The following is a 24,182-nucleotide window of genomic DNA, read 5'->3' on the forward strand; positions in this document are numbered from 1 at the left end:
TGGCTGGACCAAATTTTATATACCCTCCACAATAAATCGCATTTGGCACGTTCTTGGAATGACTTTTTTTTAATTTATAAAGAAGATATTTCAAGTTATAGACTGATATGGACCGTACTTGACTATTAAAAGCCATGAAAACACGCAAGGACGGGCTAATGTCGACCGAAGCCGACCTTTTGATATCCTTCACCGTATTGGGTATGTAGGCTTGGTATTCGAAACTAAAGTTTTCCAAAACTCGAAATGTAGAATTTTAATCAAAATCCGGACATATTGTTGGAGTCATAGTGAAAATCATTTTGCGAAATTTTGAAAATATTGGTTAATTAATGTGTCAGCATAGGCTCTAAATGAAAATCGGGAGATACATATATATGGGAGCCATATCTAAATCTGAACAGATTTCTATGAAATCCGAGGAGAAACTTTGGAATATTGGAAAATTGTGAGGATCGGTTACCAAATAACCTAGTTATTGCAATCTTAGTCAAAATCGGACGAAAATATGTATGGAAAATACATTTAATTTTTACTTAAATCGGCACACATAGTAAAATTTATAGATGACATTGTGCAAAATTTAGAGAAAACCTGTTAAGAAATACGCTGACTGGCTCTAAAAATGCAAATCGATTGAAACGTATAAAAGTGATATATATATGAGTCTAAACTGATTTCTATGAAATTCAACAGTAATGGTTGGAGTTGTAAGGGAATCCTTTGCGCCAAATTACATGTGATTACAAATTACGGTTAACAAATTACCACGTTATTACAATATTAGTTCAAATCGGACAAATACATATATATGAGAGCTATATCCAAATCTGAACCGATTTCGACAAAAATCTGCTCATTTGTGGTTGTCGTAGAGGAAAGTGGCAAAGCAAAGGTTTGAGAAGATCGATAATTGTGATTGCAAAGGCTCTGGAAGTGAAAGTCGGGCAATAGATATATATGGGAGCTATATCTGTATCTGAACCGATTTCTATCAAATTCACCAGTAATGTCGAGGCTCATAAGAGACTCCCTTGTGTCGAATTTATTGAAAATCGGTTAACAAATGACAGTACTATTGCAGTATTAGTCCAAATCGGACGAACATATATTTATATGGGAGCTATATCCAAATCTGATCCGATTTTTTCCTATTTCAATGAGCTTCGTCTCTAGGCCAAAGAAATTTGAAGACGATCGAATGAAAATTGCGAACTGTACTCTGTACACAAATGAACATGGACAGACAGACGGACGGACAGAACGACGGACATAGCTAAATCTGTTTAGGAAATGGTTCTGAGTCGATCGGTATACTTAACAATGGGTCTAGCTATCTTCCTTTTGGGTGTCCGCCAATTCGAATAAGAATTGGGCCCTTTGGGGGCTCAAGAAGTAAAATAGAGAGATCGATTTGTATGGGAGCTGTATCGGGCTATAGACCGATTCAGACCATAATAAACACGTATGTTGATGGTCATGAGAGAATCCGTCGTAAAAAATTTCAGGCAAATCGGATAATAATTGCGACCTTTAAAGGCTCAAGAAGTCAAGACCCAAGATCGGTTTATATGGCAGCTTATCAGGTTATAAACCGATTTGAATCATACTTGACACAGTTGTTGGATATCATAACAAAACACGTCGTGCAAAATTTCATCCAAATCGTATAAGAATTGCGCACTCTAGAGGCTCAAGAAGTCAAGACCCAAGATCGGTTTATATGTCAGCTATATCGGGTTATGGACCGATTTGAACCATACTTGGCACAGTTGTTGGATATCATAACAAAATACTTCGTGCAAAAGTTCATTCAAATCGGATAAGAATTGCGCCATCTACACTAATAAGAAGTATTTGTGCAAAATTTCAAGCGGCTAGCTTTACTATTTCGAAAGAAAGCGTGCTTTCGACAGACAGACTACGGACGGACGGACATGGCTAGATCGACATAATATGTCGCGATGATCAAGAATATATATACTTTATGGGGTCTCAGACGAATATTTCGAGTAGTTACAAACAGAATGACAAAATTAGTATACCCCCCATCCTATGGTGGAGGGTATAAAAATAGAATTGCCATTACACAAAAACAAATGCATTGGGAAAAGTAAAACTAATAGACAGGGTTGTCGAGCGTATCTAATGTGGTATTTGTATCATATCGCAATAAATTGGGAACAAGTAAAACATACCAAGGTACGGTACTTGAAGTCTTCACACCTATTATGACTGATGAGTACTTCTAAATACAATTACGAAACGCGTGACATGTGCCACGTATGTGCAGACCATGGCAATTTGTGGCTCAAAAAGAGAGAAGCACGATGTTGTTAGTTTTTAAAGGCCCACCACCAAACTAAACATATTTGCCGACTTTGATATCAAATTCGAAGTTGGTCCAAGTATTTGGGGGACGCCTCATTCCATAAACTGCCCTTAAACCATTGACAATATGGGGTTCAAATAAATGATATTTGAGAGTAGAGCACCATGCTGATATTTTTTCAGGGTAAAGTTTCTGGATGGCCGCCCCACCCACTAAAAACTGTATATAATTGCCAATTATGGAGATAAGGGGTAAAATGAAAGGTATTTTGGAGTACAGAACGAATTCTATATCCACATTTGAGGCGAAATGTCTACGGGGCCGTCCAACTCCTAAATTCCCCATGGCAATATTGGGCCCAAATAAAGTCTTTTAAGAGAGGGGTACATCTAGCCAGTTTGTCAACGTCGAATGCAAGCGTTCGTTCGGCCTGTAAACGAAACTGATTTGGGTTTTTGTATCTCATTTTAAACGACGAATTTCTCGAAAGACAAACCGAACAAAAACGTAAGCATTCCCATACAAAAATGGGTTCATGTATATCGTAACTGATGTCAACAACGCGAAGAAAATGTCAAAACCAGTCACTTGATAATTTGCTTTCGAGCAAGATTTATATTTGCAACCAGTAAGGAAGGGCAAAAGTCGGGCGATGCGGACCTACCCGGTGCGGTGCGGACTGTATAATACCTACCCTATAAATACAATGTGGGAGCTATATCCAATTCGGAACGAATCTTGATGGACCTCGGCGGATGTTTTTAGATGGGTTATTAAGGAATCCGTATCAAATTTCGAGCAAATATGTTCAAACTGCAATAACTATGGTTGACAAATGACAATGTTAATGCAAATTACCCAAAATCTGATGAGAATATGAATTGGAGCTATATCTATATCTGAACCGATTGCGAATAAACTTCTTAGATATTGTAGTAGTAGTCGATGAAGCCGTTGTGCAAAATTTTGGTAAGATTGGTCAATAAATTTTGGTAAAAATGCCGTTGTGCAAAATTTTGGTAAGATTGGTCAATTGGTTTTAGAGCTATATCTAAATCTGAACCGATTTTCATGAAATTTATCACTAATATTATCGAGAGTCAAGAGAAAATCCTTCCTAACAAATTTGAAGAGAATCGGTTAACAAATAGCCATCGGACGAACATACATGTGGGAGCTATGTTTAAGTCTGAACCGATTTCGATGAAATTCATTCGTAATGTCGGGAATCATAGAAAAATCAATTTTGTTAAATTTCGAGAGAATCTGTTAATAAATGGCCATTTTATTGCAGTATTACTGCGAATCGGACGAACACATATATATCGGAGCTATATACAAATCTGAACCGATTTTTTCCAATTTCAATAGGCTTCGTCTCTAGGCCGAAAAACATGACCATACCAAATTTGAAGACGATCTGATGAAAATTGCGACCTATACATTGTATACAAATTAACATGGACAGACCGACAGACAGACAAACGGACAGACAGACGGACATAGCTAAATCGAAGCACAAAATGATTCTGAATCGATCGATATACTTACCAATGGGCCTATATCTCTTCCATTTGGGTGTTACAATCTAATTCACTAAGTTATTATACCCTGTACCACAGTAGTGGGTGGGGTATTATAGGTATTGATGTCATAAAGTTATACATATATTAACATTTAAGATCCTTAGATTCACACCACGGATTTTATGATAAAAATAAGGGGCCAAAAAAGGTTGTCAATTTATGGATATCTTTCTTTAGCGCAATTCTGCAAATTTCGACACAAATTGGAGCTTATCCCGTGCTGGGGTGCCTCAAAGTAGTTGTAGAATTTTGAGCTCCTCCTCACCTGTCAAAAAAATTAACGCCAATGGATGACTCCGGTAGTTTTATATTAAACACATCACAATTTTTATACCCTCCACCATAGGAAGGGGGTATATTCGTCATTCTGTTTGTAACACCTCGAAATATACGTCTGAGACCCCATAAAGTATATATATTCCTGATCGTCTTGTCATTTTAAGTCGATCTAGCCATGTCCGTCCGTCCGTAGTCTGTTTGTCGAAAGCACGCTTTCTTTCGAAAGAGTAAAGCTAGCCGCTTGAAATTTTGCACAATTTTTTTTTTAGTGTAGGTCGGTTAGGATTGTAAATGGACCAAATTGGTCCATGTTTTGATATAGCTGCCATATAAATCGATCTTGGGTCTTGACTTCTTGAGACCCTAGAGGGCGCAATTCTTATCCGATTTGACTGAAATTTTGCACTTGGTGTTTCGGTATTACTTCCAATTAGTGCTGTAAGGATGGTTTAAATGGGTCCATGTTTTGATATAGCTGCCATATAAATCGATCTTGGGTCTTGACTTCTTGAGCCTCTAGAGGGCTCAATTCTCATCCGATTTGACTGAAGTTTTGCACGTAGTGTTTTGGTATCACTTTTAACAACTGTGTTTAGTATAATTTGAATCCGTTTATAATCTGGTACAGCTGTCATATAAACCGATTTTGGATTTTGACTTCTTGAGCCTATAGAGCACGCAATTCTTATCCGATTGGGCTGAAATTTTGCATGAGGTGTTTTGTTATGATTTCTAATAACTGTGCTAAGTATGGCGCAAATTGGTATATATCTGCCATATAAACCGATCAGGGATCTTGAATTTTTGAGGATGCAATTCACATCCGATTGGACGAAATTTTGTACAACGGCTTCTTTTATGACCTTCAGCATAAGTGTCTAATATAGTCTGAATCGATCTATAGCTTGATACAGCTCCCATATAAACCTATCTTCCGATTTTGCTTCTTGACCCCCTACAAGGCGCAATTCTTATCCGATTGAACTGAAATATTACACAATGACTTCTACAATGTTCAGCATTCATTTATGGTCCGAATCGGACTATAACTTGATGGTCCGAATCGGACTATAACTAGCTCCAATAACACAACAGTTCGCATTCGATATTCTTTGTTTGCCTAAAAAGAGATACTGCGCATAGAACTCGACAAATGCGATCCATGATGGAGGGTATATAAGATTCGGCACGGCCGTACTTAGCACCTTCTTACTTGTTTATGTATGATGAAATAAGCAAAATCACAAAACACGCTTAGGCAATCTCAAAATCGTAACCATGATTTTCCTATGGTTACATTGACTTACGTATAAGTAGGCAAAACATTTAATTCGACGTACACAAACCGGGAAAGATTCGATTTCGACCGACTGTTGTTTGTTTGACTGGATTAGTCAAGCAATTTACATATACCAATATCGCAGCATGGTATTTCACTAACAGCTCTTTAATTGTCGAAAAGAAATAATTTAAGGATAATTTTTTTCCATATATTGTAAGCCACACCGGGTAGGTCCCGATTCAACTAGCATAAAATAAGCTATTGTATATTGGATAGGGTTTGTTGTAATGTCACGATTTTATTTATGAAATCAATTTGCAATGTTTCAGTTGTTTGTTATTATTCGTCCATCAGCGCCATTGCAAAGCGCAAAATAGATTCGATCTCGGCTGATATGAAAACCCTTGAGTCCAATGTATGTGCTGGCATTCTCTCAATGAAGATATCCTGTTCGTCGTTTGGCGACGACTGGCCCTTCTTAAATTTTTTCTTCATTAACTCAAGTTTTTCCTTTATCTAGAAAAGAAAAATGGGAAAGAGAATAACTGCAAATGCTATGATAACGATTTACAGTCCAATTAAAAATTAAGCTATAGTGATAGACCCACAACCTGATTTACATAAACAACTTAGCCAATTGTGATCCTACAGGAACAACAGATCGAGGACCCTTTAATTTCCTATTGTTGGACTAACCCCATCGTCTAAGTACCACTTGCCCATTTTGTAATGCAACCGGAAGCAGCTTCGGCCAGCAAAGTAAGGTTTTAAGCACACATCTGTGAATCCTGCAAACAGATTAGCCTCACAGAAAAATTAAAGACTTACATTTTCATGAAGAACGAAGAAGCGCTTCTTGTGGTGGGCCTAGACCAAAGCTCAATGAAGTTTGGCTAAGAATCAGTACAAGGCGTTATGCCTTTTTATACTCACCACCGAAGGATGTCATTCCGTTTTGCAATAAAAATATATATATTCGTGATCAGCGTAATAATATAAGACAATCTAGACATGTCCGTCCGTCTGTCCGCCTGTCTGTTGAAATCACGCTACAGTCTTTAAAAATGCAGATATTGAGGTGAAACTGTGCACAAATTCTTTTTTGTCCATAAGCAGGTTAGGTTCGAAGATGGGCTACATCGCACTATGTCTTCATATAGCCCCCATATAGACCGATCTCTCGATTTATGGTCTTGCGCCCATAAAAGACGCATTTATTGTCCGATTTTGCCAACATTTGGGACAGTGAGTTTTGTTAGGCCCTTCGGCATCCTTCTTTAATTTGTCCCAGATCGGTTCAGATTTGGATATAGCTGCCATATAGACCGATCTCTGGATTTAAGGTTTTGGGCCCATAAAAGTCGAGATATTTCTGCAGTTTCGCCTAGATCGATCAAGATTTGCATATAGCTGCCCTACAGACCGATCTCTCGATTTAAGGTTTTGGGCCCATAAAAGCGCTTTTATTGTCCAATGTCGCCAAAATTTGGGACAGTGAGTTGTGTTAGGCCCTTCGACATTTCTCTGAAACTTGGGCCTAATCGGTTCAGATTTGGATATAGCTGCTATATAGACCTGTATTTTGATTTAAAATCTTGCGCCATAAAAGGTTTCACTGAAATTTGACACAGTGATCTATATTTGGCTTTTCGACATCCGTCTTGTTTATGGCTCAGATCGGTTTATTTTTAGATATAGCTACTAAAAAGTAAAAAGGCGTTAAGTTCGGCCGGGCCGAACTTTGGATACCCACCACCTCGAGTATATATGTAAACCACCTTTCATCAAAATCCGGTGAAAATTGCATACCTTATATCCCATAGCAGTTATATCGAAATATGATCCGATTTGGACCAAATACTAATAAGTACAAGTCATTGTTCAATTGTGTATAACAAAATATTGGTCTTTTTAGTAGCAATATCTAAAAATAAACCGATCTGAACCATATACAACATGTATAACGAAAAGCCTAACATAAGTGAATGTGTCAAATTTCAGTGAAATCGGATTATAAATGCGCCTTTTTTGGAGGAGCTTAACTTAACTCTCTGTCCCAAATTTCGATAATCGAACAATAAATGCGCCTTTTATGGTCCCAAAACATTAAATCACGAGAGCGGTTTATATGGCAGCTATATCCAAATTGGGACCGATGTGTGCCATAATGCACAAGTATGTCAAGGGGCTTAACTAAACTCACTGTCCCAAATTTCGACGACATCGGACAATAAATGCGCCTTTTATGGGCCTAAGACCTTAGATCGGAGGATCGGTCTATAAGGCAGCTATATCCAAATCTGAACCGATCTGAGCCAAATTGACGAAGGATTTCGAAGGTCCTAACACAACTCACTGTCCCAAATTTCAGCAAAATCAAATAATTAATGTGGCTATTATGGGCCTAAGGCCCTAAATCGGAGGATCGCTCTGTAAGGAAGCTATATCCAAATCTGAACCGATCTGGGCCAAATTGACGTAGGATGTCGACGGGCCTAAGACAACTCACTCACTCAGCAAAATCGGATAATAAATGTGGCTTTTATGGGCCTAAGACCCTAAATCGGCGGGTCGGTCTATATGGGGGCTATATCGAAATATAGTCCGATATAGCCCATCTTCGAACTTAACCTGCTTATGGACAAAAAAAGAATCTGTGCAAAGTTTCAGCTCAATATCTCTATTTTTAATGACTGTAGAGTGACTTCAACAGACAGATGGACGGACATGACAAGATCTTCTTAGATTTTTACGCTGATCAAGAATATATATACTTTATAGGGTCGGAAATGAATATTTCGATGTGTTGCAAACGGAATGACAAAATGCATATATCCCCTCCTTCGGTGGTGGGTATAAAAAAGGAGCAATCAAGGGAAAAATCTCTATTAAACGTGTTTTGATTTTCCGTGCTAAGCTCCCGAACGGGGGATCTGGATTGTGAGAGGACAAGGCCATAAAAAATAGGAAGTAGGAAAGTTATTGGTTGCAGTACATTGTACACTGAGCTGTCGATGTGGATGAAGGGCTCCATCGGGTCAATACGGTTCGTACAATCGGCTGCCATGGGATTAAAGTAAGAGATCGGTATGGCTTCCGCTTTCTTTGCAGTACTTAGGTACGGATACGAAAACCGATTTTAACCAAATTTGGGACATTGAATGGTAAACGATTAGTGATTTTGTGAGCAGCAAGGAATTCCTGGCAAAAATTTTTCCAGGTTAGTTTTTTTTGGTATTAAGAGCGCCATGGAGTGGTTTAAAATTCGCACTTTCTTCTTCAAACGAATCTAAACTATTATGGTAGAACCCCCTTTTAGTACTCTGAAGTAGTTACAGGACGATTTACAAATTAATTAACGTAGATTGAATTACTTACCATATTAACCAAAAATGGAATGTTATTGCAGTTAAATAGGGCTGCAGAAAATTCATAAATATTCTCCGGCTCCTTATCGATAATCTCATGAAGAAGGACCCTTATTATCGCTCTAAGCTGTGTGAATATGAAAAATTAATATCAGTTTCGTTACAATTCACATATTTATTTCCATAACTATGTACATAGAGCATACAAATACAAAAAAGTTGTATCCCACATCACGGTCAAATGGATTTATGCGCTACAGGGTCGATTGAAATTATATATCGATGGATTAATACAAAGAAATAACAACGTGCCATGTACTGTCGGGCCGAATATTGGGAACCCACCAACATGGATTCTGCTAAAAATTTGCACGAAATAAACTTAGACAAAGGGCTTAATTTTACTCTACGTACCAAATTTATGTCGAACCAGGCAAAAGTTAAAGCTTCTTGGAGCCGTAGAAAGCTAATAGAGAGATCGGTTTGTACGGGAGCTATATCAGGTTATTGACTGATTTGGACCATATTTGACACAATTGTTTGTAGTGAAAACAGAACACTACTTGCAAAATTTAAGCCAAATCTGGTAACTATTGCGGCTTGTAGGGGCTCATGAAGTTAAGTCGAAGGACCACTTAATTGGCAGAATTGGCAAATCTGAACCCTTTGCTACCCCCAACGACCTAAATCAATAAGAATTTTACGCAAAATTTCAAAATGCTAGCTTTTCGCGTTCGTTATTTCGAGCGCAGGGATGACTACATTGACCTACAATGTCGAAACGATCAAGAATATTCAAAGGGTTTTTCAATACTGACTTGACAATTTTGAATTTAATTTGTGAACGCACTCCTACACTATCATTGAACTGCCGCTATTAATTTATTCAGTAAACTCAACATTATCATTATGGTAAAGGCGAACGAACTATGAACGAACAGTAAGGAAAGGCAAAAGTCGGGCGGAGCCGACTATATAATACCCTTCACCTATATATTAATATATATATGATAGTAAGTAAGAATTTTTTTTCGCGAGGTGCTAATAGATGCGCAGCATAGCGGGCCGGGTACAGCTAGTATGTTGTAAAAATCGTTCCAAATGGTCAAAATAAGGTACATATATCGCAAAAATGAGCCTTGGTGTTTTTACACGTTTAGGGTAGGATGTATTGTAGAAACCTTTAACGGTTAGTTAGATGACGTGTGGGGCTACCTAAAAGTTTTAGGATCATGGGAATGGGTGCTTTGCGATTAGGGAGATTCGAAGAATACATTTTTTTGTTTGAAAATAGTCGATTTTGAGACGGCCTTAACATATATCAGATGATCAAATCGGGACTTGTGCAGCATTGTTTGCATATACAGTTAGTCCTTTTCTATATGTAAAAACGAAAATCACACATATTGGAAGAAAAACAAGTAAAAAGGCGTTAAGTTCGGCCGGGCCGAACATTGGATACCCACCACCTCGGGTATATATGTAAAACACCTTTCGTCATAATCCGATGAAAAATGCATAATTTATGTCACCGTAGCAGCTTTATCGAAATATGGTCCGATTTGAACCAAATTCGACACGTATATTGAGTGGTCTGATAAGTACAAGTCATTGTTCAATTTTGCAGAACAAAATATTGGTATTATTGATAGCCATATCCAAACATGAATGGAAAGAAAGTTGTCGAATAGCTTAACACAAGTCACACTGCCAAATTTCGGGGAAATCGGAAAATAAAGGCGCCTTTTATGGGCCCAAAACCACAAATCGAGAGATTGGTCTATATGAGCTATATCCAAATCTGAGCCGATCTGGGTCAAATTGAAGAAGGATGCCGAGTGGCCAACACAACTCATTTCATTTCAAATTTTAGCTAAATCGGATAACAAATGTGGCTTTTATGAGCCTAAAACCCTAAATCGGCGGATCGATCTATATGTGGGCTATATCAAGATATAGTCCGATATAGGCTATCTTCGAAATTAACCTGGTTGGAGAAAAAATAAATTTACAAAAAATTATCTGTGCAAAGTTTCAGCTCAATACCTCTATTTTTAAAGACCGTTGCGTGATTTCAACAGACAGTCGGACAGACAGAAGGACGGACATGGTTAGATCGTCTTAGATTTTTACGGTGATCAAGAATATATATACTTTCCATTTCTATCCTAAATGGATATTTCGATGTGTTGCAAACAGAATGACTAAATAAATATACCCCTATCATTTGGTGGTGTTTATAACAAGTAATGAAGAATATAAATAAGTTAAATTTTTTTGTAAAAAATTTAAAATTGTCCTTTCCAACGGTGTAAACAAATTTTCAATTTGTAAACAAATAGTCCCACAATGTAAAAAATACCGACGAGGGCTTAGTTACAATATTATACGAAACAAAAAAACAAGTAAATCATGCTAAGTTCGGCCGGGCGTTTGGAACCCGCCTTCATGGATTCTGTTAAAAATTTATACAAAATAAATTAAGTTGCCCGGCATTATTTTATTCTACATACTAAGCTTCTGTCAAACCAGCAAAAATTAAAGCTTCTAGGAACCGAAATATCAGGTTTTTGAGTGATTTTAGCCGTACTTTGCACAGCTGTTATAAGTCATAACAAAATACTACATACAAAACTTCATCAAATCGGACAAAAATTGCGGCTTGTAGGGACTCAAGAAGTCAAATCGACGATCCGTTTACATGGGAGCTATATCAGGTTATATACCGATTTGGACCGCACTTGACCAAGTTGCTTAAAGTCATAACTTAACACATCGTTCAAAATTTCAGCCAAATCGAACAAAAATTGCCGTTTCCAGGGGCTCAAGAAGTCAAATCGTGATATGATATAACCCATTTGCAATCCTCAACAACCTACATCGATATTACGTATCTGTGCAAAATTTCAAGCTATCGAGCGCTATCGTGATTTCGACAGAAGGACATACATGGTTAGGTCGAATCAAAACGACGAGACGACCAAGAATATATATAATCTATATTTTATTTCTCGAATAAGTACTCAGCTCAAAAACTATTCATTAAACTTATGAAATGAGATCAATTATTTTTCTACCCACCATCATAGGATGGGGGATGGGGGTGTACTAATCTAGTTATTCCGTTTGTAACACCTCGAACTATTCGTCTGAGACCCCATAAAGTATATATATTCTTGATCGTCGCGACATTTTATATCGATCTAGCCATGTCCGTCCGTCCGTCTGTCTGTCGAAAGCACGCTAACTTCCGAAGGAGTAAAGCTAGCCGCTCGAAATTTTGCACAAATACTTCTTATTAGTGTAGGTCGGTTGGTATTGTAAATGGGCCATATCGGTGCATGTTTTGATATAGCTGCCATATAAACCGATCTTCGGTCTTGACTTCTTGAGCCTCTAGAGGGCGCAATTCTTTTCCGATTGGGAATGAAATTTTGTACGACGTGTTTTGTTATGATATCCAACAACTGTGCCAAGTATGGTTCAAATCGGTCCATAACCTGATATAGCTGTCATGTAAGCCGATCTTGGGTCTTGACTTCTTGAGCCTCTAGAGGTCGCAATAATTATCTGATTTGCCTGAAATTGTGTTCGACGGATTCTCTCATGACCATCAACATACGTGTTTATTATGGTCTGAATCGGTCTGTAGCCTGATGTAGCTCCCATATAAAGCTATCTCTCTATTTACTTCTTGAACCCCCAAAGGGCGCAATTCTAATTCGAATTGGCTGACATTGGCATGACATGGCAGGTCTCCAACATATAATTTGATTGTGGTCCAAACCGGATCATATCTTTATATCGCTCTAATAGCAGAACAAATCTTTTCTAATATCCTTTTTTGCCTAAGAAGAGATGCCGGGAAAAGAACTCGACAAATGCGATCCATGGTGGAGGGTATATAAGATTCGGCCCGGCCGAACTTAGCACCCTTTTATTTATTGTATTTGGAAGGTTTGAGGTCTCCCGCTTGTTTAAAATAATTTTCGCGCCAAGTACCACTTTTATACTCTGGAAGTCCCGCTTGTTGGCAAATTGCAATGGTTAGAAATAAACGAGTGTCTTGGAGTCATCGCGCACATGAAGGTAAACTTGAAACTCTTGAATGAAAATGCTGCCTAATTATGTCTGAAGATAAACATAGCAAAGACCATGTTGATGAGGATAGAAACAACAAATTTGACACCGCTTACTATAAACGGCTATGTTATTGAAGATGTCGAAAACTTTTCCTTTCTTGGCAGTAAAATTACAAAGGACTGAGGATCTGAAGCAAACAACCGGGGATATAGCCACAAGGCTAGAAGTGCCTTTTTTGAATATGAATTAATATCTTATATATTGCAAGGGTGAAAATCTTCAACAACAGTGCGAAATATATCCTATTATATGAATGTAAAACTTGGAAATTGATCGAAGCAAATACCAGTAAAATCTAAGTTTATATAAATCGCTGTCTACCACAGATACTTAAAATTTTCTGGCCAAACTGTATTTCAAATGAAGAATTGCGAATAGGAACAAACAATACCCCTGTCGATGTAAAAGTCCTTAAGAGAAAATGATTTTGGTTGGGCGGCATGATGATATAGCGAGAAATATCCTTGACTGAAAACCAGAAGGACAGCAAAGAAACGGACCCCCCGGGAAACACATGGATCCGTTGTACTAAAAGAGAGTTGGAGTCAACCCATGTATCGTGGAATCAAGCCAAAGCTTTGCCCGACGATAAAGCTAGTTAGAGATAACGAAATAAAATTATATTTTGTTTTTTCGTGTGTCTGGCGTCATTTGTCTATTGCTCTAATGGGTTTTATAATTAGTCATACGAACATTTTTGTACCCACCACCGAAGGATGGGGGTATATTAATTTTGTCATTCCGTTTGCAGCACATCGAAATATCCATTTCTGACCCTATAAAGTATATAAATATATTCTTGATCAGCGTAAAAATCTAAGACGATCTAGACATGTCCGTCCGTCTGTCCGTCTGTCAGTTGAAATCACGCTACAGTCTTTACAAATAGAGATATTGAGCTGAAACTTTGCACAGATTCTTTTTTTGTGTATAAACAGGTTAAGTTCGAAGATGGGCTATATCGGACTATATCTTGATATAGGCCCCATATAGACCGATCTGACGATAGCGTCTTAGGCTCATAAAAACCACATTTATTATCCGATTTTGCCGAAATACGGGACAGTGAGTTGTCTAAGGCCCTTCAATATCCTACACCATTTTGGATCAGATCGGTCCAGATTTGGATATAGCTGCCATATAGATCGATCCTCCGATTTTGGGTCTTAGGCCCATAAATGCCACATTTATTATCCGATTTTGCTGAATCTTGGGACAGTGAGTTACGCTAGGGCTTTGGACAACCTTCGTTAATTTGGCCTAGATCGGTCCAGATTTGAATATAGCTGCCATATAGACCTATCCTCCGATTTAGGGTCTTTGGCCCATAAAAGCCACATTTATTATCCGATTTTGCTGAAATTTGGGACCGTGAGTTGTCTTAGGCCATTCAACATCCTTCATCATTTCGGTCCAGATTTGGATATAGCTGCCATATAGATCGATCCTCCGATTTAGGGTCTTCGGCCCATAAAAGCCACATTTATTATCTGATTTTGCAGAAAATTGGGACAGTGAGTTGCATTAAGCCCTTGGACATCCTTCGTCAATTTGGCTTAGATTGGTCCAGATTTGAATATAGCTGCCATATAGATCGATCCTCCGATTTAGGGTCTTAGGCCCATAAAAGCCACATTTATTATCTGATTTTGCTGAAATTTGGGACAGTGAGTTGTGTTCGGGCCTTCGAAAACCTTCTTCGATTTGGCCCTAATCGGTTCAGATTTGGATATAGATGCCATATAGACCGATTTCTCGATTTGAGGTTTTGGGCCCATAAAAGGCGCATTTAATGTCCGATGTCGTTGAAATTTGGGACAGTGCTTTGTGTTAGGCTCTCCGACATTTTTCTGCAACTTGGCCTAAATCGATCCAGATTTGGATATAGCTGCCATGTAGACCGATATCTCGATTTAAAGTTTTGGCCCCATAAAAGGCGCATTTACAATCTGATTTCACTGAAATTTGACACAGTGACTTATGTTAGGCTTTTCCACATCCGTGTCGTATATGGTTCAGATCGGTTTATTTTTCGATATAGCTACTGTACTTATTAGTATTTGGTCCAAATCGGAACATATTTCGATACAACTACTATGGGACATAAGGTATGAAATTTTCACCTGATTTTGATGAAAGGTGGTTTACATATATACTCGAGGTGGTGGGTATCCAAAGTTCGGCCCGGCCGAACTTAAAGCCTTTTTACTTATTCTACCTAAAGAGAAAATTTAAAAATGGTCATTTTCTGTGTTTACCATTCGCATGCGACCGCGCTGCTAAAACTTACTGGCTGCTCTTTAGAACGTTATAATCACTCACTCAAGGAACAAAAAATGCTATGTGTACATATCCTGACATTGAAGGTGAGGAGTTTGTAGGCATCAACACTACCGTAAGAAAGTTTATTAATAACTTAAGTACTAAAAAATGCATTATTTCAGGTTTGAAATCTGTTGATCAAAAAAGTTGGGTCAGCTAAGGAACTCCTAATGGAGGTGAACAGTCTCATGTACTTTGGAATATAGCCATTAACAATATATTATTGTCTCCGGAAAAAAATTCTAAAACAAAAAAAAAAAAGAAAAAAATTCTAAAACTGGTCTCGAATTATGGTGACGAGGTTATTGCGGTTAGTGGAACGATTTTTACAGCACTCTTAGAAATGTTCTTCAGGAAGCTCTATGTGCCCGCAGCGACCTGAGCTACCGAAAGTGGACTAAGCGTAAATCTGTGCAAGATAGAAGAGTAGTTCTATTCAGTAGGAGATAGAAGACCAAGCACAACAAGATTGTATCTTATATTTTACTGTGCTGGTTCACATTAGTGTATGTTATTAAAGTTTTTGAAACAACTAAAAAAAAAATATTAATAGACAGGGTTGTCAACCGTTGTTAATGTGGTAATTGTATCATAGATGCGTTTTTATACCCACCACCAAAGGATGGGGGTATATTCATTTTGTCATTCCGTTTGCAACACATCGAAATATCCATTTCCGACCCTATAAAGTATATATATTCTTGATCAGCGTAAAAATCTAAGACGATCTAGACATGTCCGTCCGTCTGTCCCTCTGTCCGTCTGTCTGTTGAAATCACGCTACAGTCTTTAAAAATAGAGATATTTAGCTGAAATTTTCCACAGATTCTTTTTTTTTGTCCATAAGCAGGTTAAGTTCGAAGATGGGCTATATCGGACTATATCTTGATATAGCCCCCATATAGACCGATCCGCCGATTTAAGGTCTTAGGCCCATAAATGCCACATTTATTATCCGATTTTGTTGAAATTTGGGGCAGTGAGTTGTGCTAGGCCCTTCGACATCCTTCGTCAATTTAGCTCAGATCGGTCCAGATTTGGATTTAGCTGCCATATAGATCGATCCTCCGATTTATGGTATAAGGCCCATAAAAGCAACATTCATTACCCGATTTTGATGAAATTCGGGACAGTGAGTTGTGTTAGGCTCATCGACATCCTTCGTTAAATTGGCCCAGATCGGTTCAGATTTGGATATAGCTGCCATATAGACCGATCCTCCGGTTAAGGGTCTTAGGCCCACAAAAGCCACATTTATTATCCGATTTTGATGAAATTCGGGACAGTGAGTTGTGTTAGACCCATCGGCATCTTTCGTTAATTTGGCTCAAATCGGTCCAGATTTGGATATAGCTGCCATATAGATCGATCCTCCGATTTATGGTATAAGGCCCATAAAAGCAACATTCATTATCCGATTTTGCTGAAATTTGGGACAGTGAGCTGTGTTAGGCCCTTTGACATATTTTGGTCCAGATCGCTTCAGATTTAGATATAGCTGCCATATAGATCGATTTCTTGATTTATGGTTTTGGGCCCATAATGCTCATTTATTGTCTGATGTCGCCGAAATTTGGTACAGTGAGTTTAGTTAAGCCCCTTGACATACTTCTGCAATATCGCACAGATCGGTCCAAATTTGGATATAGCTGCCATATAGACCGATATCTAGGTTTTAGGTGTTGGGGCGATAAAAGACGCATTTATTGTCCGATGTCGCTGAAATTTGACACAGTGAGTTTGGTTAGGCTCTTCGACGTCCTTCTTCAATTTTGCCCAGATCGGTCCAGATTTGCATATAGCTTCCATATAGACCGATCTCTCAATTTAAGGTTTAGGGCCCATAAAAGGGGCATTTATTGTCCGATTTCGCCGAAATTTAGGACAGTGCTTTGTGTTAGGCTTTTCGACATGTTTATGCAACTTGGCCCAAATCGGTCCAGGTTTGGATATAGCTGGCATGTAGACCGATATCTCGATTTAAAGTCTTGCCCCCATAAAAGGCGCATTTATAATCCGATTTCACTGAAATTTGACACAGTGACTTATATTCGGCTTTTCGACATCTTGTCGTATATAGTTCAGATCGGTATGAGGTATATGAGTATAAGGTATGAAATTTTCACCGAATTTTGATGAAAGGTGGTTTACATATATACCCGAGGTGGTGGGTATCCAAAGTTCGGCCCGGCCGAACTTAACGCCTTTTTACTTGTTGCTATTAATACAATTTAAATACACAATACCAACTCACGGCTCTTAAAGCCATCAAACCTAATATGTTTGAAAAGTTTTCTAACCAAAGGTGAAACGCGTCCAATAGTGGTTGGTGTGTGTTGCTATCTTTGGCATTCCTTTTCCATTTTCATTTCCGATGATTGAGCTCGTCTCGAAAGAGAATCAAACAAGAATTGTAAAATTTAATGATATTCGCCCTAACAGGCAAAAAAAATTAAAAAATGAAAATTTCGGCTGAACCCGGCCGGGATTCGAACTTGGGCACACGGAGCAGCGGCGAAAGCCATTGCCGTTTTCTTAGAGTTCGAAGCCATCAATAAAACTACCAACAGATGCACAAAATCATGTGTAGTATGGAAGAAGTGTAATTTGTCACAGAAAGAATGTCTGCCATTACACAAAAATATATGCATTGGGAAAAGTAAAGCTAATAGAGAGGGTTGTCGAGTTTTGGTAATGTGGTAATTGTATCATGGATGCCTTTTGCGCTATTAATACGATTCAAATACAACATACCAACGCACGGCCCTTGAAGCCATTACACCTAATATGGTTCAAAAGTCTTTTAACCAAAGACGAAACGCGTCCCATAGTGGTTGGTGTGTGTTGCTATCTTTGGCTTTCCTTTTTTTTTAATTTGCATCTCCGATCATTGAGCTTGTCTCGAAGGAGAAACAAACAAGAAGTTTTTGAAATATCTTATAGTAATAGTTCGATTATAGAAAGACTTCTAGACGTAGGTTAGGTTAGGATATTATTCCGTCCATGCCACTATCGACGTACACCTAAACCAGTAAACAATACAAAAGCAAATCATTTTCTTAAAGGCCATGCTTGTTTTGTTCAGCTTTGTCATGTTATACTTATTGACACAATGTCTCACCATTAGAAGTGTGTTTATTAAATTGTTCTTAATTTCCAGCATGTATTAGTGAACTCAAGAAATTGGAAAGAACGTTTTAGTTAAATTGAACTAAAAATCTTTATTTCTTTAAGTAGTTCATTCAGTAATACATTTCAGAAAAGGTATTGTCAACGATGATATGCTTTTACCAATGTTTAGTAAAATTCTCGATTATTTCAAAATAGTCGTTTAAGGAAAATTACTAACTCCACCTGAGTTGTAAGCTTTTTCATCTATACTCACGTGTAGTTAATTCTATTCGTAGAAAGTTTATTTTCTCACCCTTTAGGAATTTTTAACTAATCGTTGATAAATATCATGGACTAACGTGTATAATGTAATTAACTCCTATTTACGATAAACAACTCTCTGAGTGCAAAGACGTGTAATGTATACAATGAACTGTCTTTCTGATTTTTATACCCATCACCGAAGGATGGGTATATTCATTTTGTCATTCCGTTTGCAACATATCGAAATATCCATTTCCGACCTTACAAAGTATATATATTCTTGATCAGCCTAAAAATCTAAGACGATCTAGCCATTTCCGTCCGTCTGTACGTCTGTTGAAATCACGCTAAAGTCTTTTGAAATAGAGATGTTGAGCTGAAACTTCGCACAGATTTTTTTTTATCCATAAGCAGGTTAAGTTCGAAGACGGGATAAATCGGACTATATCTTGATGTAGCCCCCATATAGACCGGAACGCCGATTTAGAGTGTTAGAGATTTGGGACAGTGAGTTGTGTTAGGCCCTTCGACATCCTTCGTCAATTTGTTCCAGATCGGTACAGATTTGGATATATCTGCCATATAGACCGATCCGCCGATTTAGGGTTTTAGACCCATAAAAGCCACATTCATTATCCGATTTTGCTGAAACAGTGAGTTGTGTTAGGCTTTTTGACATCTTTCTACAATTTGGCCCAGATCGGTCCACATTTGGATATAGCTGCCATGTAGACCGATCTCTCGATTTATGCTTTTGGGCCCACAAAAGGCGCATTAATTGTCCGATGTCGACGAAATTTGGGAAAGGGAGTTGTGTTAGGCTCTTCGACATTTTTCTGCAACTTGGACCAAATCGGCCCAGATTTGGATATAGCTGCCATATAGACCGATATCTCGATTAAAGGTCTTGGGCCCATAAAAGGCGCATTTATATTCCGATTTCACTGAAATTTGACACCGTGACTTACGCTAATCATTTCGACATCCATGTCCTTTATGGTTCAGATCGGTTTGTTTTTAGATGTAGCTACTAAAAAGATCAATATTTTGTTATACACAATTGAACAATGACTTGTACTTATTAGTATTTGGTCCAAATCGGAACACCTCAAGAAATAGCTGCTAGGGGGCATAAGGTATGAATTTCTCACAGGATTTTGACGAAAGATGGTTTACATATATACCCGAGGTGGTGGATATCCACAGATCGGTCCGGCCGAACTTAACGCCTTTTTACTTGTTGACTGTTAAATTTTAGCTGAAGCAGTTTGCGTTATCGGTTTGATCTGGCAAATTGCAGGTGTTCATAGAAGTACTTGGGTTCATTGGTGTTGATAATCTTATGCAGTTATTGCATCCATTTAACAGATTTTCAAACGTAATATCTGAATATTCCATTATTCATACAATAATGTGATATTGGGTCATTCCGCCTCTTTTTGAATGCACATCTTGCAATGCCATTGTAAGCAACTTTGAGTTCTTTACTGTCATCAGCACTACAATTTGCAAATAACTCACAACCATATAATAGCGTGTTATGCAATGGATATATCCTGCGGTTTGCAGATCTATAATGCTATATGGTGTTGTGGTCTGGTGGACGGTGTTTCAAAAGTTCACCTACTGTTCAGTACTAAGCCTGACCCAAAGGATGGCTTGTTTGTGCATCACAGACGCATTGAGGACTATGCTATCAATACACCTAATGTCTCTGGACATTGTGGCCAGAAAAATTGTTGCGACCGCTGCTGTGAGGATAAGATAGTTTTGGTCAAGCGTGATCCAGTCAGTCTGAATTACACATTGTCTAAAAGGATAGGACCGATTGGAACTGGAATATTCCTGGTAAAAGAAGCTTGGGACTGTACTCTGAAGAACTAGGATTGGTCATATCGAGAAGACTAGGAACTACCTTACATCGTTATATTATTTTGCTATAAAGAATATAGGCGAAGTTGCTAAAGCAAAGTTACTTGCGTTCAATAATTTTACATTCATGGCTAGCGTTTGGTATGTTGGAACAAAACGTTACACAGTTACAATAAAAATATAACTTTGTGGTAAATACGTTCAAAATGTTTTATTTTGTTGAGTGCATCACCATAGGATGGATATATGGGATGGATGGATGGTATATACTTATCTGACCATGCCCTTTGTAACACCTCGAAATATGGATCTGCGACCACATAAATTGAATATATTGTTGATCGATTAGATTCTATTTCTATTTCTGCATACATTTTCAGGCGAACATCTTTATTCATTCGACCTCTTTAGTGATTTCCCCAAACTGACGGACATGTTTATATCGACTTTCAATGTCAGCAGCATGAACATCCAAATCCCCTGGGTGGGCCTACAACCACACCCCACTGATATAAAGGAGAAACAAGCTTCTTTTCTATTGTTAGATGGGAACACGTTATCTATTGGTTTCCTGATATATTTGTATGAACAATTTTCAATCGTATGTTCATTGTTTTTTTTTTTTATAGATAGAAAACGTTCTATTTACCAACGTACCTCTGGATGGCGTTTCAAATAGCTATAGTTGCCTTTGGTTAAACCTTTTTGGAAAGGTTCCATTGATGCATTGGCTTTCACGAACTCTTGGTTTTAATCAATTGAATAAAATAAATTTTGAATCCTTTTGGATTTTTACTATGTTGAAGTGTGAAGTAATTTTAAAAACTGTCAATAGTGTCATAAGTATGGCACAGTCAACAAGGTACTAGTACCAACAAAGCAGAGCAAAGAGCCCATAGCAACCGATTGTACGTACCGGATTGACCTGGTACGTACAAGGGCTGCCGCCTCAGCGTACAATACGCCGCTATAACAAAAACAAATAATAAGGCAAATTTTTTAATTTTTTAGGAAAATTTTTAATATAATACTAGCTGACCCGGGCCCGCTCCGCTGCGCCTTCTTTTACTTTATATGGGACAAAAGTTTCTTTGGAATATTTATTTTCGACAATTGAAGATCTTTAAGTGAAATACCATGCTACGAAAATAGTATATCGCTTGACAAACAGTTTAACAATATAAGTGCCCTTATCTGAAACACATATGATCTTTATTGGTCTACGAATTTAATTTTGGATGTAAGGTGTACTCCATTCCTAAAATACTTCATTCCAGCCCGATATTCTCATGATGTCTGATTTAGTGGTGTTTTTGGGGGAGAGGTGGTCCCCAAGATACTTGGCCCTGAAAAAATATCAGCATCGTGCTCTTGTCTCAAATACCATTTATTTAAACCCCATATTGCCATTGGCTTAAGGGGAGTTTACAGGATGAGGCGTCCCCCAAACACATGGCCCCAAAATAGGTTATCAAATTCGTTTTCTAATCTCAAATACCTTTTATTTTAGCCACCTTTGGGGGTGTTTTGGGAAAGAGGTGGTGCCCTAAATACATGGACCAACATTTGAATGTCAAATTCGTATTCTACTCCCAAAAACCTTTATTTGAGCCCCATATTGCGATGGTCACTAAAAAATGGCTGTTTGTGGGGTATTTTGGGAAAGGGGTAGATTCCCAGAAAATTGTTTCCGAAAATGGGTATCAATTCTTGCTCTACCCCCCAATACCTTTCATTTAAGCCCCTCATTGTCGTGGTCGATTTAGGGGTGTTTTAGGGATTGGGTGGTCCCCCAAATTCTAAGCCCGGAAAATATATCAGCAACGTGCTCTATTCTCATATATGTATATATCATTTATTTGAACCCCATATTGCCATTGCCATCAAAATAGGATATCAAATTCGTTTTCTAATCTCCTAACTCCTAAATGCAACAGTCAGCAAATATGTCCGATTTGGGGTATTGGCCGTAAAAACTATGAATATTAAGTTCCACTCTCTTTAAGACCCAAATTGTCTTGGTGAGCAAATACGTCTTATTTGGTGGTTGTTATGGTGGTGGGACGTCCGCTAGACAGTTGGCCCCTAATGTTGATATCAGATACGTGGTCTACTCCCACGTACCTTTAATTTGAGCTCCATATTCCATAGTCGGCAAACATGACCGGCTTGAGGGTTGTTTTGGGGGATGGGCGGGCACTCAGTGAGTTGGCCTTGAAAATATATTTCGGATTCGTGTTCCACTTTAAGAACCCTTTTATTTGAGCCTCATATTGCAATAATCAGAAAATACTTACTATTTGGGTTGTGTTGTGGGGGTGGGGTGGACCCATAGACACTTTTCACGAAAATTGATATCAAATTCGTGCTTTACTCCCAAAGACGTTTCATTTGACCCCCATATTGCTATGATCGTAAATTTGTCCCATTTGGGGGATGTTTTAGGTGACAGGCGGCCCCCTTACCTTTGGTCCCATATTTGGATATCAAATTCTAATTCTACATTCAAATACCTTTTATTTAAGCCCCATATACCCATGATCATTTAATAAGTCCTGTGGGGGGGTGTTTTGGGATATCAGATTCGTATTCTACTCGCTAACACCTTTCATTTGAGTCCCATATTGCCATGGTTGGTAAATATGTCCGATTTTTCTTATCCTAAATACCTTTCTTTTGAGTCCCATATTGACGTGATTGGTCTAAATATATGTTTGGTTTTTAGGGTGGGACAGCCCCCCTAGGTTCCCCATCCGAAATATGGATACCAAATTTTTATTTTTAGTGTACTATATGAGAGCACACAAAATTTCGCTCCGAGATCTGGCGTTTCTGAAAATTTGGAATGGGGAAGGGTCCGCCCCCTTCAGATATCAAAAAATGTAGTACCCTATTTTCACCACGGGATCATTATGCACCATCTGTGAAAATTTCAAGAAAATCGGTTCAGCCGTTTCAGAGTATATAAGGAACACACAAACATACAAACAAACCTACAAACAAACACAACATGATTTTCATATATAAGATTTTTTTTTCCAGAGACGAATAAGATTTTTTTTTGACAAAATTTTCTAGAGACATAATTTCAATGATATTTTCGATTTATAAGGAATTAAAATTATTTAAAGACATACAAAAAAAGTTTGTGTTGACACAATTTCAACAAATTTATTTCTAAATGAAAAAAATTTTATTGCTCAGGAAGGAAATTTTAATGAAGTTTTTTTTTAAAGACCAAATTGTTATGAAATTTGTTCTGCATACAAAATTTTATTCTGAACATAGAATGAAATTAAATTTTCTCTCGAGACAAAATTTCAATGACGTATTTTCTAAAGACAAAATTTCAGTGAAAAATTCTCTAAGGGTAAAATTGAACTTTTGTCCGGGCTACCTTAACATTATTTTTATACCCTCCACCATAGGATATGGGTATACTAATTTCGTCATTCTGTTTGTAATGCGTTTTCGCTATTAATACAATTCAAATACAGCATACCAACGCACGGCCCTTGAAGCCATCACACCTAATATGGTTGAAAAGTCTTCTAACCAAAGACGAAACGCGTCCCATAGTGGTTGGTGTGTGTTGCTATCTTTAGCTTTCCTTTTCCATTTGC

General features: G+C 37.9%; 1 protein-coding gene across 1 annotated transcript; it reads right to left on the reverse strand.

The window, feature by feature from the left end:
- Nucleotides 1-5,752: 5,752 nt before the first annotated feature.
- LOC106090587 (uncharacterized) lies at nucleotides 5,753-21,403 on the reverse strand. Its single transcript, XM_013256826.2, has 3 exons — nucleotides 21,217-21,403; nucleotides 8,858-8,974; nucleotides 5,753-5,995 (listed from the first exon to the last, which is right to left on the reverse strand). Exons 1-3 carry the CDS (start codon nucleotides 21,277-21,279, stop codon nucleotides 5,819-5,821), a joined length of 357 nt encoding a protein of 118 aa, XP_013112280.1. The 5' UTR covers nucleotides 21,280-21,403; the 3' UTR covers nucleotides 5,753-5,818.
- Between the last annotated feature and the right edge of the window lie 2,779 nt (nucleotides 21,404-24,182).

This window comes from Stomoxys calcitrans, chromosome 2 (assembly GCF_963082655.1).
Source record: "Stomoxys calcitrans chromosome 2, idStoCalc2.1, whole genome shotgun sequence".
Lineage (NCBI taxonomy): Eukaryota > Metazoa > Arthropoda > Insecta > Diptera > Muscidae > Stomoxys > Stomoxys calcitrans.

What these genes read in the sequence shown, in the direction of transcription:
- LOC106090587 (XM_013256826.2), bottom strand. Translation starts at nt 21,279, where the DNA reads ATGGAACCTTTCCAAAAAGGTTTAACCAAAGGCAACTATAGCTATTTG. An exon ending in ATTTGAAACGCCATCCAGAG is followed by an intron (nt 8,975 to 21,216) that starts GTACGTTGGTAA and finishes ATATTCACACAG; the next exon opens with CTTAGAGCGATAATAAGGGT. An exon ending in TTCCATTTTTGGTTAATATG is followed by an intron (nt 5,996 to 8,857) that starts GTAAGTAATTCA and finishes TTTCTTTTCTAG; the next exon opens with ATAAAGGAAAAACTTGAGTT.